Raw genomic sequence first — 15,095 nt, forward strand, 5'->3', positions numbered from 1 at the left:
CTTTTTCTATTGTATTATTGACTGTATGTTTTTTTTTATTCCATGTGGAACTCTGTGTTGTTGTTTGTGTCGCACTGCTTTGCTTTATCTTGGTCAGGTCGCAGTTGTAAATGAGAACTTGTTCTCAACTAGCCTACCTGGTTAAATAAAGGTAAAATAAAAAGTCCAGTCCTTACTGAACTGAGCAGAACATATCGGACATCACTAAGGATGTGCAGTGCATGTTAGAACCATTATTCACTGTTCTATTCTCAGTGTTCTAACTCTTATCTGTCAAACACCTGGAGATTGATTTGTAGACAGAGTACCCTCTTTGCATATCAGTCAGATTACCTACAGTAGTAGTGGGTAATGGTTCAAGGATAGAGACGTTTGTTTGTTTAAATCTGTATTACCCTGTCACAGTCTCTCCTCACATCATTACCCCATCACAGCGTCTCTCCTCACATCATTACCCCCTCAGTGTCTCTCCTCACATCATTACCCCGTCACAGTGTCTCTCCTCACATCATTACCCCGTCACAGTGTCTCTCCTCACATCATTACCCCGTCACAGTCTCTCCTCACATCATTACCCCGTCACAGTCTCTCCTCACATCATTACCCCGTCACATTGTCTCTCCTCACATCATTACCCCATCACAGTGTCTCTCCTCACATCATTACCCCGTCACAGTGTCTCTCCTCACATCATTACCCCGTCAGTGTCTCCTAACATCATTACCCCGTCAGTGTCTCTCCTCACATCATTACCCCGTCAGTGTCTCTCCTCACATCATTACCCCGTCACAGCGTCTCTCCTCACATCATTACCCCGTCACAGCGTCTCTCCTCACATCATTACCCCGTCCACAGTGTCTCTCCTCACATCATTACCCCGTCAGTGTCTCCTAACATCATTACCCCGTCAGTGTCTCTCCTCACATCATTACCCCGTCAGTGTCTCTCCTCACATCATTACCCCGTCAGTGTCTCTCCTCACATCATTACCCCGTCAGTGTCTCCTCACATCATTACCCCGTCACAGCATCTCTCCTCACATCATTACCCCGTCACAGCGTCTCTCCTCACATCATTACCCCGTCACAGCGTCTCTCCTCACATCATTACCCCGTCACAGTGTCTCCTCACATCATTACCCCGTCACAGTGTCTCTCCTCACATCATTACCCCGTCACAGTCTCTCCTCACATCATTACCCCGTCACATTGTCTCTCCTCACATCATTACCCCATCACAGCGTCTCTCCTCACATCATTACCCCCTCAGTGTCTCTCCTCACATCATTACCCCGTTATAGTGTCTCTCCTCACATCATTACCCCGTCAGTGTCTCTCCTCACATCATTACCCCCTCAGTGTCTCTCCTCACATCATTACCCCGTCACAGTGTCTCTCCTCACATCATTACCCCGTCACAATCTCTCCTCACATCATTACCCCGTCACAGTCTCTCCTCACATCATTACCCCGTCACATTGTCTCTCCTCACATCATTACCCCATCACAGTGTCTCTCCTCACATCATTACCCCGTCACAGTGTCTCTCCTCACATCATTACCCCGTCAGTGTCTCCTCACATCATTACCCCGTCACAGTGTCTCTCCTCACATCATTACCCCCGTCACAGTGTCTCTCCTCACATCATTACCCCGTCACAGTGTCTCTCCTCACATCATTACCCCGTCACAGTGTCTCTCCTCACATCATTACCCCCGTCACAGTGTCTCTCCTCACATCATTACCCCGTCAGTGTCTCTCCTCACATCATTACCCGTCAGTGTCTCCTAACATCATTACCCCGTCAGTGTCTCCTCACATCATTACCCCGTCAGTGTCTCCTCACATCATTACCCGTCAGTGTCTCTCCTCACATCATTACCCCGTCACAGTGTCTCTCCTCACATCATTACCCCGTCACAGTCTCTCCTCACATCATTACCCTGTCACAGTGTCTCTCCTCACATCATTACCCCGTCAGTGTCTCTCCTCACATCATTACCCCGTCACAGCGTCTCTCCCACATCATTACCCCGTCACAGCGTCTCTCCTCACATCATTACCCCGTCACAGCGTCTCTCCTCACATCATTACCCCGTCACAGCGTCTCTCCTCACATCATTACCCCGTCACAGTGTCTCCTCACATCATTACCCCGTCACAGTGTCTCCTCACATCATTACCCCGTCACAGTGTTCTCCTCACATCATTACCCTGTCACAGTGTCTCTCCTCACATCATTACCCCGTCACAGTGTCTCCTCACATCATTACCCCGTCACAGTGTTCTCCTCACATCATTACCCTGTCACAGTGTCTCTCCTCACATCATTACCCCGTTAGTCTCTTCTCACATCATTACCCCATCGGTGTCTCTCCTCACATCATTACCCCATCGGTGTCTCTCCTCACATCATTACCCCGTTACAGTGTCTCTCCTCACATCATTACCCCGTCACAGTGTCTCTCCTCACATCATTACCCTGTCACAGTGTCTCTCCTCACATCATTACCCCGTTAGTCTCTTCTCACATCATTACCCCATCGGTGTCTCTCCTCACATCATTACCCCATCGGTGTCTCTCCTCACATCATTACCCCGTTAGTCTCTTCTCACATCATTACCCCATCGGTGTCTCTCCTCACATCATTACCCCATCGGTGTCTCTCCTCACATCATTACCCCGTTACAGTGTCTCTCCTCACATCATTACCCCGTTACAGTGTCTCTCCTCACATCATTACCCCGTCACAGTCTCTCTGGGGACAGAGCTAGCCTATCACAGTCTCTCTGGGGACAGAGCTAGCCTATCACAGTCTCTCTGGGGACAGAGCTAGCCTATCACAGTCTCTCTGGGGACAGAGCTAGCCTATCACAGTCTCTCTGGGGACAGAGCTAGCCTATAAGGGAGGGTGTGGGAGCGGAGGACAAGCTGCTGTGTTTATAAAAAGGATGCTACTGGCTATACACCATAATAATGAAGACTGCAGCCATATCAGGGCTACTGGCTTTCTATACACCATAATAATGAAGACTGTAGCCATATCAGGGCTACTGGCTTTCTATACACCATAATAATGAAGACTGCAGCCATATCAGGGCTACTGGCTTTCTATACACCATAATAATGAAGACTGTAGCCATATCAGGGCTACTGTCTTTCGCGCCTAACATCTCCTAGCTGTGACAATATTCACTGTATACTACACTTGGCTTCGTTCAACACATCCTAATTTGGCGAGGTCACATTTTATTTCACTGCAAGTGAAACGAAACGGGAGAGCAGCATTCAACTGTGGTTCACAAGGCTACTATACTGTGGCCTCTCAGGTATCATCTGTTGCGTGGGCTTACTATCCTCTCTGTTTCTGTTTGTCTCCAGGAAAGGCAAAGATGTGCCTCCATCCTTCAAGCACTTCTTCAGCAGCGCAGTGGCCCTCAGCTGCATCAACCTTTCAGGGACCAGACTCCCTCCTGAGGCCTTGAAGTGAGCAAACTAATCATGCTCCCTCTGTCTTTCTCTCCTCTGTCTCTGTCTTTCTCTCCTCTGTCTCTGTCTTTCTCTCCTCTGTCTCTGTCTTTCTCTCCTCTGTCTCTGTCTTTCTCTCCTCTGTCTCTGTCTTTCTCTCCTCTGTCTCTGTCTTTCTCTCCTCTGTCTCTGTCTTTCTCTCCTCTGTCTCTGTCTTTCTCTCCTCTGTCTCTGTCTTTCTCTCCTCTGTCTCTGTCTTTCTCTCCTTTGTCTCTGTCTTTCTCTCCTCTGTCTCTGTCTTTCTCTCCTCTGTCTCTGTCTTTCTCTCCTCCCTCTGTCTCAATCTCTCTGCTCTTCTCTTTCCCCTCTCTGTCTCAATCTCTTCTGTCCCTCCTTCTCACTTTCCCTCTCTCTCATCTCCCTCTTTCTCTCATCTCCCTCTTTCTCTCTTTCTCACCTCTGTCTCTCTTCTCTCTCTTACGCTCCCCTCCAATATAATAATTTCCTTCTTTTTTTTTCATAATAGGAATTAGAGCTACACCGAGTGTACAAAACATTAGGAACACCTTCCTAATATTGAGTTTCACCCCCTTTTGCCCTCAGAACAGCCTCAATTCGTCAGGCATGGACTACAAGGTGTCGAAAGTGTTCCACAGGGATGCTGGGCCCATTTTGACTCTTAATGCTTCCCACAGACGTGTCAAGTTGGCTGGATGTCCTTTGGGTGGTGGACCATTCTTGATACACACGGGAAACTGTTGAGCGTGAAAAACCCAGCAACCTTGCAGTTCTTGACGTGTCTGGCACCTACGACCACTTCCTGTTCAAAGGCACTTTAAGCTTTTGTCCTGCCCATTCACCCTCTGAATACATTAACACTGTCAGGTCTGCTCCTGCTCTTCCCCCCCCAGGCTGCCCTGCATCACACACTCCTATCATCCATTACACACACCTGCCTTCCCTCGTCACGCACATCAGCGATACTGGACTCACCTGGACTCACTCATCACCTGTTATTACCTCCTCTATATTTATCAGTTCCCCAGCTCTGTTCCCCGCTTCTGCTTTGATTGTCTTTTGTTTGTGTTACCTGTTTGCTGACGCTGTTCCTGTCTCGTTCCATGTCCGTTATTTATTAAATGTTACTTCCCGTACCTGCTTCGTCTCTCCAGCATCATCCCATGTGAAAGAATACTGAAGCAAACCACACGAAGCATCAGGGAGGTATGTTGGCATCGGCTCTGGGTCGCCACCGATGGAACCAGGGGTGCCTAGCCAGCTCGACGGGCTTCCACACCCTAGCCAGCTCGACGGGCTTCCACACCCTAGCCAGCTCGACGGGCTTCCACACCCTAGCCAGCTCGGCAGGGCTTCCACACCCCTAGCCAGCTCGACGGGCTTCCACACCCTAGCCAGCTCGACGGGCTTCCACACCCTAGCCAGCTCGACGGGCTTCCACACCCTAGCCAGCTCGACGGGCTTCCACACCCTAGCCAGCTCGACGGGCTTCCACACCCTAGCCAGCTCGACGGGCTTCCACACCCTAGCCAGCTCGACGGGCTTCCACACCCTAGCCAGCTCGACGGGCTTCCACACCCTAGCCAGCTCGACGGGCTTCCACACCCTAGCCAGATCGTAGGTTTTTGTTCGCCCAGCCGGTCCAGGAGTTTTTTTTTTTGTTTGTTTTTTGTTTTGTTGGTGATGTCAGGGTGGATTCCTCCACCGATGGAACCGGGGGTGCCTAAGCCAGCCCGTCGGGCTTTCACACCCTGGCTGGCTCGAGAGGTTTCCTTGCCTCAGCCGGCTCACCAGGCTCTCACGCTCCTGCCGGTTCCTTGGGCTTCCACGCCCCAACCGGCTTGCCCAGCGCCCATGTCTTAGCCGGTTTGCCCAGGTGGGACGCCGAGTTGCGCCCCGGGGGTACAGTCACGTCTGCTCCCGCTCTCCCCCCTGCATCACGCACTCCTATCATCCATTACGCACACCTGCCTTCCTCGTCACGCGCATCAGCGATATTGGACTCACCTGGACTCACTCATCACCTGTTATTACCTCCCCTATATTTGTCAGTTCCCCAGCTCTGTTCCCCGCTTCTGCTTTGATTGTCTTTTGTTTGTGTTACCTGTTTGCTGACGCTGTTCCTGTCTCGTTCCATGTCCGTTATTTATTAAATGTTACTTCCCGTACCTGCTTCGTCTCTCCAGCATCATCCCATGTGACAAACTATCCATGTCTCAATTATCTCAAGGCTTAAAATACCTTCTTTGACCAGTCTCATCCCCTTCGTCTACTCTGATTGAAGTGGATTTAACAAGTGACTTTCACCTGGATTCACCTGGTCAGTCTGTCAGGGAAAGAGCAGGTTCCTAATGTTTTGTCCACTCAGTGTGTATATCTCACTCTCTCAGCATCCAATGAACTAGACTGGATTCTTCATCCCGTAAACTAGACTGGATTCTTCATCCCGTAAACTAGACTGGATTCTTCATCCCGTAAACTAGACTGGATGATTCATCCCGTAAACTAGACAGGATGCTTCATCCCGTAAACAAGAATGGATGCTTCATCCCGTAAACTAGACTGGATGCTTCATCCCGTAGAACTAGACTGGATGCTTCATCCCGTAAACTAGACTGGATGCTTCATCTCGTAAACTAGACTGGATTCTTCAATGTTAGTCTCTATTATAAACCTAACCAATAGTGAGTCTGCCTGAAATGTATTAAACAATATTGTTGTTTTCCTTGCAGAGCTCTTCTGCTCGGTCTGGCCAGTAACCCCAACATCAAGGAAGTGTCTTTAGACCTCAGCTGCTGTGAGGTAAGAACACAGAGAGGCTAAAGGAAGTGTCTTTATACCTCAGCTGCTGTGAGGTAAGAACACAGAGAGGCTAAAGGAAGTGTCTTTAGACCTCAGCTGCTGTGAGGTAAGAACACAGAGGCTAAAGGAAGTGTCTTTATACCTCAGCTGCTGTGAGGTAAGAATACAGAGAGGCTAAAGGAAGTGTCTTTATACCTCAGCTGCTGTGAGGTAAGAACACAGAGAGGCTAAAGGAAGTGTCTTTATACCTCAGCTGCTGTGAGGTAAGAACACAGAGAGGCTAAAGGAAGTGTTGTGAGGTAAGAACACAGAGAGGCTAAAGGAAGTGTCTTTAGACCTCAGCTGCTGTGAGGTAAGAACACAGAGAGGCTAAAGGAAGTGTCTTTATACCTCAGCTGCTGTGAGGTAAGAACACAGAGAGGCTAAAGGAAGTGTCTTTAGACCTCCACTGCTGTGAGGTAAGAACACAGAGAGGCTAAAGGAAGTGTCTTTATACCTCAGCTGCTGTGAGGTAAGAACACAGAGAGGCTAAAGGAAGTGTCTTTATACCTCAGCTGCTGTGAGGTACGAACACAGAGAGGCTAAAGGAAGTGTCTTTAGACCTCAGCTGCTGTGAGGTAAGAACACAGAGAGGCTAAAGGAAGTGTCTTTAGACCTCAGCTGCTGTGAGGTAAGAACACAGAGAGGCTAAAGGAAGTGTCTTTATACCTCAGCTGCTGTGAGGTAAGAACACAGAGAGGCTAAAGGAAGTGTCTTTATACCTCAGCTGCTGTGAGGTAAGAACACAGAGAGGCTAAAGGAAGTGTCTTTATACCTCAGCTGCTGTGAGGTAAGAACACAGAGAGGCTAAAGGAAGTGTCTTTAGACCTCAGCTGCTGTGAGGTAAGAACACAGAGGCTAAAGGAAGTGTCTTTATACCTCAGCTGCTGTGAGGTAAGAACACAGAGAGGCTAAAGGAAGTGTATTTATACCTCAGCTGCTGTGAGGTAAGAACACAGAGAGGCTAAAGGAAGTGTCTTTATACCTCAGCTGCTGTGAGGTAAGAACACAGAGAGGCTAAAGGAAGTGTCTTTAGACCTCAGCTGCTGTGAGGTAAGAACACAGAGGCTAAAGGAAGTGTCTTTATACCTCAGCTGCTGTGAGGTAAGAACACAGAGAGGCTAAAGGAAGTGTCTTTATACCTCAGCTGCTGTGAGGTAAGAACACAGAGAGGCTAAAGGAAGTGTCTTTAGACCTCAGCTGCTGTGAGGTAAGAACACAGAGAGGCTAAAGGAAGTGTCTTTATACCTCAGCTGCTGTGAGGTAAGAATACAGAGAGGCTAAAGGAAGTGTCTTTAGACCTCCACTGCTGTGAGGTAAGAACACAGAGAGGCTAAAGGAAGTGTATTTATACCTCAGCTGCTGTGAGGTAAGAACACAGAGAGGCTAAAGGAAGTGTCTTTATACCTCAGCTGCTGTGAGGTAAGAACACAGAGAGGCTAAAGGAAGTGTCTTTAGACCTCAGCTGCTGTGAGGTAAGAACACAGAGGCTAAAGGAAGTGTCTTTATACCTCAGCTGCTGTGAGGTAAGAACACAGAGAGGCTAAAGGAAGTGTCTTTATACCTCAGCTGCTGTGAGGTAAGAACACAGAGAGGCTAAAGGAAGTGTCTTTAGACCTCAGCTGCTGTGAGGTAAGAACACAGAGAGGCTAAAGGAAGTGTCTTTATACCTCAGCTGCTGTGAGGTAAGAACACAGAGAGAGAATTCCCTCCCCCTTTTCACAGATCTGTAAAATTACTGTTTTGTCAAAGAACGAAGATGATTGTTTTTAGGCCCTTTAGCAAGACATGTAAACACGATGTATTTAGCCTTCCAGTTGTGGAAATAGATATGAAAGACAACTTTATTAGTCAGCATGAGATAACGACAGAGGAAAAGTGGTCTCTTCACTATAGTACTACTATAGTACTATACATCAATGGTCTCTTCACTATAGTACTATATGTCCTAATATGTAACATTAAAAACCTTAGCAGATCTGCTAAAGCAACAATCCATCTCTTGTTCTTGGTCCAGATATGTGACATTTAGCTGAACGTTCTTCTTCGTCAGTTTAAGAATTCTATCTTTGGCCTTGATGGTTTTTGGAGTGAACATCCCATAGCACTGCTGTTCTAGCCTCCTCCTCTCCAAGTATACCTGATGAGTCCACTAGAACTCTATATAATGGATCACTTGGCGAAGCGAGAGAGAGAAGAGAGGAACAGGAAGGAGATGGAATAGAAAAGGCTAATTATGTCACGCACTCACACACATGCATGCACAGAAAACACACACACACACACACTCTCTCTCACCCCCATGCCCTAATCTAATAAAGATGTCTTTCCACAGATTCATTGAATACCACTGCAGCAGGATCCACAGTCAGCAAAATCATTTCAAATGTTAAACCGCTGTTGAGCTACTGAATTATCTCTTGCCTTTCAGTCTTTGTGGGTGTAATAATGAACCATTGGTTTGAAGCAGTCTCACTGTGTGCTACAGTACTATATGTGTTCTTGCTGATTCCCAAATTGCACCCTATTACCTATGTAGTGCACTACTTTTGACCGCAACCCAATAGGCCATGGTCAAAAGTAGTTCACTACATAGGTAATAGGGTGCCATTTGGGATAAATACTCTTGTCTAATTGTATGTGGATGATCTAGCCAGAGGATTGTACCCTCTAATAGCTACTGGTCCCTGTATATCTCTGATGTGTGTTGTTGTTCCCTCTAATAGCTAGCTACTGGTCCCTGTATGTCTCTGATGTGTGTTGTTGTTCCCTCTAATAGCTAGCTACTGGTCCCTGTATGTCTCTGATGTGTGTTGTTCCCTCTAAAAGCTAGCTACTGGTCCCTGTATGTCTCTGATGTGTGTTGTTCCCTCTAATAGCTAGCTACTGGTCCCTGTATGTCTCTGATGTGTGTTGTTGTTCCCTCTAATAGCTAGCTACTGGTCCCTGTATGTCTCTGATGTGTCCTGTTGTTGTTCCCTCTAATAGCTAGCTACTGGTCCCTGTATATCTCTGATGTGTGTTGTATCCTCTAATAGCTAGCTACTGGTCCCTGTATGTCTCTGATGTGTGTTGTTGTTCCCTCTAATAGCTAGCTACTGGTCCCTGTATGTCTCTGATGTGTGTTGTTGTACCCTCTAATAGCTACTGGTCCCTGTATGTCTCTGATGTGTGTTGTTGTTCCCTCTAATAGCTAGCTACTGGTCCCTGTATGTCTCTGATGTGTGTTGTTCCCTCTAATAGCTAGCTACTGGTCCCTGTATGTCTCTGATGTGTGTTGTTGTTCCCTCTAATAGCTACTGGTCCCTGTATATCTCTGATGTGTGTTGTATCCTCTAATAGCTAGCTACTGGTCCCTGTATGTCTCTGATGTGTGTTGTTGTTCCCTCTAATAGCTAGCTACTGGTCCCTGTATGTCTCTGATGTGTGTTGTTCCCTCTAATAGCTAGCTACTGGTCCCTGTATGTCTCTGATGTGTGTTGTTCCCTCTAATAGCTACTGGTCCCTGTATGTCTCTGATGTGTGTTGTTGTTCCCTCTAATAGCTAGCTACTGGTCCCTGTATGTCTCTGATGTGTGTTGTTGTACCCTCTAATAGCTAGCTACTGGTCCCTGTATGTCTCTGATGTGTGTTGTTCCCTCTAATAGCTAGCTACTGGTCCCTGTATGTCTCTGATGTGTGTTGTTCCCTCTAATAGCTAGCTACTGGTCCCTGTATGTCTCTGATGTGTGTTGTTCCCTCTAATAGCTAGCTACTGGTCCCTGTATATCTCTGATGTGTGTTGTTGTTCCCTCTAATAGCTAGCTACTGGTCCCTGTATGTCTCTGATGTGTGTTGTTCCCTCTAATAGCTAGCTACTGGTCCCTGTATGTCTCTGATGTGTGTTGTTGTTCCCTCTAATAGCTAGCTACTGGTCCCTGTATATCTCTGATGTGTGTTGTTGTTCCCTCTAATAGCTAGCTACTGGTCCCTGTATGTCTCTGATGTGTGTTGTTGTTCCCTCTAATAGCTAGCTACTGGTCCCTGTATGTCTCTGATGTGTGTTGTTGTATCCTCTAATAGCTAGCTACTGGTCCCTGTATATCTCTGATGTGTGTTGTATCCTCTAATAGCTAGCTACTGGTCCCTGTATGTCTCTGATGTGTGTTGTTCCCTCTAATAGCTAGCTACTGGTCCCTGTATGTCTCTGATGTGTGTTGTTGTTCCCTCTAATAGCTAGCTACTGGTCCCTGTATGTCTCTGATGTGTGTTGTTGTTCCCTCTAATAGCTAGCTACTGGTCCCTGTATATCTCTGATGTGTGTTGTTGTATCCTCTAATAGTTAGCTACTGGTCCCTGTATATCTCTGATGTGTGTTGTAGTTCCCTCTAATAGCTAGCTACTGGTCCCTGTATGTCTCTGATGTGTGTTGTTCCCTCTAATAGCTAGCTACTGGTCCCTGTATGTCTCTGATGTGTGTTGTTGTATCCTCTAATAGCTAGCTACTGGTCCCTGTATATCTCTGATGTGTGTTGTATCCTCTAATAGCTAGCTACTGGTCCCTGTATGTCTCTGATGTGTGTTGTTGTACCCTCTAATAGCTAGCTACTGGTCCCTGTATGTCTCTGATGTGTGTTGTTGTATCCTCTAATAGCTAGCTACTGGTCCCTGTATATCTCTGATGTGTGTTGTTCCCTCTAATAGCTAGCTACTGGTCCCTGTATGTCTCTGATGTGTGTTGTTGTATCCTCTAATAGCTAGCTACTGGTCCCTGTATGTCTCTGATGTGTGTTGTTGTTCCCTCTAATAGCTAGCTACTGGTCCCTGTATGTCTCTGATGTGTGTTGTTCCCTCTAATAGCTAGCTACTGGTCCCTGTATGTCTCTGATGTGTGTTGTTGTATCCTCTAATAGCTAGCTACTGGTCCCTGTATATCTCTGATGTGTGTTGTTGTTCCCTCTAATAGCTACTGGTCCCTGTATGTCTCTGATGTGTGTTGTTCCCTCTAATAGCTAGCTACTGGTCCCTGTATATCTCTGATGTGTGTTGTTGTTCCCTCTAATAGCTAGCTACTGGTCCCTGTATGTCTCTGATGTGTGTTGTTGTTCCCTCTAATAGCTAGCTACTGGTCCCTGTATATCTCTGATGTGTGTTGTTGTATCCTCTAATAGCTAGCTACTGGTCCCTGTATGTCTCTGATGTGTGTTGTTCCCTCTAATAGCTAGCTACTGGTCCCTGTATATCTCTGATGTGTGTTGTTGTATCCTCTAATAGCTAGCTACTGGTCCCTGTATATCTCTGATGTGTGTTGTTGTATCCTCTAATAGCTAGCTACTGGTCCCTGTATATCTCTGATGTGTGTTGTTGTATCCTCTAATAGCTAGCTACTGGTCCCTGTATGTCTCTGATGTGTGTTGTACCCTCTAATAGCTAGCTACTGGTCCCTGTATATCTCTGATGTGTGTTGTTGTTCCCTCTAATAGCTACTGGTCCCTGTATATCTCTGATGTGTGTTGTTGTACCCTCTAATAGCTAGCTACTGGTCCCTGTATGTCTCTGATGTGTGTTGTTGTTCCCTCTAATAGCTAGCTACTGGTCCCTGTATATCTCTGATGTGTGTTGTTGTTCCCTCTAATAGCTAGCTACTGGTCCCTGTATGTCTCTGATGTGTGTTGTTCCCTCTAATAGCTACTGGTCCCTGTATGTCTCTGATGTGTGTTGTTGTTCCCTCTAATAGCTAGCTACTGGTCCCTGTATGTCTCTGATGTGTGTTGTTCCCTCTAATAGCTAGCTACTGGTCCCTGTATGTCTCTGATGTGTGTTGTTGTTCCCTCTAATAGCTAGCTACTGGTCCCTGTATGTCTCTGATGTGTGTTGTTCCTCTAATAGCTAGCTACTGGTCCCTGTATGTCTCTGATGTGTGTTGTTCCCTCTAATAGCTAGCTACTGGTCCCTGTATATCTCTGATGTGTGTTGTTGTTCCCTCTAATAGCTAGCTACTGGTCCCTGTATGTCTCTGATGTGTGTTGTTGTTCCCTCTAATAGCTAGCTACTGGTCCCTGTATGTCTCTGATGTGTGTTGTTCTCTCTAATAGCTAGCTACTGGTCCCTGTATGTCTCTGATGTGTGTTGTTGTACCCTCTAATAGCTAGCTACTGGTCCCTGTATGTCTCTGATGTGTGTTGTTCCCTCTAATAGCTACTGGTCCCTGTATATCTCTGATGTGTGTTGTTGTTCCCTCTAATAGCTAGCTACTGGTCCCTGTATGTCTCTGATGTGTGTTGTTCCCTCTAATAGCTACTGGTCCCTGTATGTCTCTGATGTGTGTTGTTGTTCCCTCTAATAGCTAGCTACTGGTCCCTGTATATCTCTGATGTGTGTTGTTGTATCCTCTAATAGCTAGCTACTGGTCCCTGTATATCTCTGATGTGTGTTGTTGTTCCCTCTAATAGCTAGCTACTGGTCCCTGTATGTCTCTGATGTGTGTTGTTGTTCCCTCTAATAGCTAGCTACTGGTCCCTGTATATCTCTGATGTGTGTTGTTCCCTCTAATAGCTAGCTACTGGTCCCTGTATGTCTCTGATGTGTGTTGTTGTACCCTCTAATAGCTAGCTACTGGTCCCTGTATGTCTCTGATGTGTGTTGTTCCCTCTAATAGCTACTGGTCCCTGTATGTCTCTGATGTGTGTTGTTGTGTCCTCTAATAGCTAGCTACTGGTCCCTGTATGTCTCTGATGTGTGTTGTTGTATCCTCTAATAGCTAGCTACTGGTCCCTGTATGTCTCTGATGTGTGTTGTTGTATCCTCTAATAGCTAGCTACTGGTCCCTGTATATCTCTGATGTGTGTTGTTGTTCCCTCTAATAGCTAGCTACTGGTCCCTGTATGTCTCTGATGTGTGTTGTTGTATCCTCTAATAGCTAGCTACTGGTCCCTGTATGTCTCTGATGTGTGTTGTTGTTCCCTCTAATAGCTAGCTACTGGTCCCTGTATATCTCTGATGTGTGTTGTTGTATCCTCTAATAGCTAGCTACTGGTCCCTGTATGTCTCTGATGTGTGTTGTTGTTCCCTCTAATAGCTAGCTACTGGTCCCTGTATGTCTCTGATGTGTGTTGTTGTACCCTCTAATAGCTACTGGTCCCTGTATGTCTCTGATGTGTGTTGTTGTACCCTCTAATAGCTAGCTACTGGTCCCTGTATGTCTCTGATGTGTGTTGTTGTTCCCTCTAATAGCTACTGGTCCCTGTATGTCTCTGATGTGTGTTGTTCCCTCTAATAGCTACTGGTCCCTGTATGTCTCTGATGTGTGTTGTTGTATCCTCTAATAGCTAGCTACTGGTCCCTGTATGTCTCTGATGTGTGTTGTTGTTCCCTCTAATAGCTAGCTACTGGTCCCTGTATGTCTCTGATGTGTGTTGTTGTATCCTCTAATAGCTAGCTACTGGTCCCTGTATATCTCTGATGTGTGTTGTTGTATCCTCTAATAGCTAGCTACTGGTCCCTGTATGTCTCTGATGTGTGTTGTTCCCTCTAATAGCTACTGGTCCCTGTATGTCTCTGATGTGTGTTGTTGTTCCCTCTAATAGCTAGCTACTGGTCCCTGTATATCTCTGATGTGTGTTGTTGTATCCTCTAATAGCTACTGGTCCCTGTATGTCTCTGATGTGTGTTGTTGTACCCTCTAATAGCTAGCTACTGGTCCCTGTATGTCTCTGATGTGTGTTGTTGTACCCTCTAATGGCTAGCTACTGGTCCCTGTATGTCTCTGATGTGTGTTGTTGTTCCCTCTAATAGCTAGCTACTGGTCCCTGTATGTCTCTGATGTGTGTTGTTCTCTCTAATAGCTAGCTACTGGTCCCTGTATGTCTCTGATGTGTGTTGTTGTTCCCTCTAATAGCTAGCTACTGGTCCCTGTATATCTCTGATGTGTGTTGTATCCTCTAATAGCTAGCTACTGGTCCCTGTATATCTCTGATGTGTGTTGTTCCCTCTAATAGCTAGCTACTGGTCCCTGTATGTCTCTGATGTGTGTTGTTGTTCCCTCTAATAGCTAGCTACTGGTCCCTGTATGTCTCTGATGTGTGTTGTTGTTCCCTCTAATAGCTAGCTACTGGTCCCTGTATATCTCTGATGTGTGTTGTTGTTCCCTCTAATAGCTAGCTACTGGTCCCTGTATGTCTCTGATGTGTGTTGTTGTACCCTCTAATAGCTAGCTACTGGTCCCTGTATATCTCTGATGTGTGTTGTATCCTCTAATAGCTAGCTACTGGTCCCTGTATATCTCTGATGTGTGTTGTTCCCTCTAATAGCTAGCTACTGGTCCCTGTATGTCTCTGATGTGTGTTGTTGTTCCCTCTAATAGCTAGCTACTGGTCCCTGTATGTCTCTGATGTGTGTTGTTCCCTCTAATAGCTAGCTACTGGTCCCTGTATGTCTCTGATGTGTGTTGTTGTTCCTCTAATAGCTAGCTACTGGTCCCTGTATGTCTCTGATGTGTGTTGTTGTATCCTCTAATAGCTAGCTACTGGTCCCTGTATGTCTCTGATGTGTGTTGTTCCCTCTAATAGCTAGCTACTGGTCCCTGTATGTCTCTGATGTGTGTTGTTCCCTCTAATAGCTACTGGTCCCTGTATATCTCTGATGTGTGTTGTTGTTCCCTCTAATAGCTAGCTACTGGTCCCTGTATGTCTCTGATGTGTGTTGTTCCCTCTAATAGCTACTGGTCCCTGTATGTCTCTGATGTGTGTTGTTGTTCCCTCTAATAGCTAGCTACTGGTCCCTGTATATC

The 15,095-nt window shown here is 46.5% G+C and overlaps 1 protein-coding gene across 5 annotated transcripts in view; it reads left to right on the plus strand.

Moving 5' to 3' along the window:
- Positions 1-15,095, plus strand: part of LOC106598556 (F-actin-uncapping protein LRRC16A) — a 294,757-nt gene that overhangs the window by 179,482 nt on the left and 100,180 nt on the right. For all 5 annotated transcript variants that reach the window (XM_045719317.1, XM_045719314.1, XM_045719318.1 and 2 more), the window contains exons 16-17: positions 3,383-3,487; positions 6,220-6,289. In XM_045719317.1, the coding sequence (XP_045575273.1) occupies positions 3,383-3,487; positions 6,220-6,289 (175 nt within the window). The remainder of the gene's footprint in view (positions 1-3,382; positions 3,488-6,219; positions 6,290-15,095) is intronic.

This window comes from Salmo salar, chromosome ssa05, assembly GCF_905237065.1.
Source record: "Salmo salar chromosome ssa05, Ssal_v3.1, whole genome shotgun sequence".
Classification (NCBI taxonomy): domain Eukaryota; kingdom Metazoa; phylum Chordata; class Actinopteri; order Salmoniformes; family Salmonidae; genus Salmo; species Salmo salar.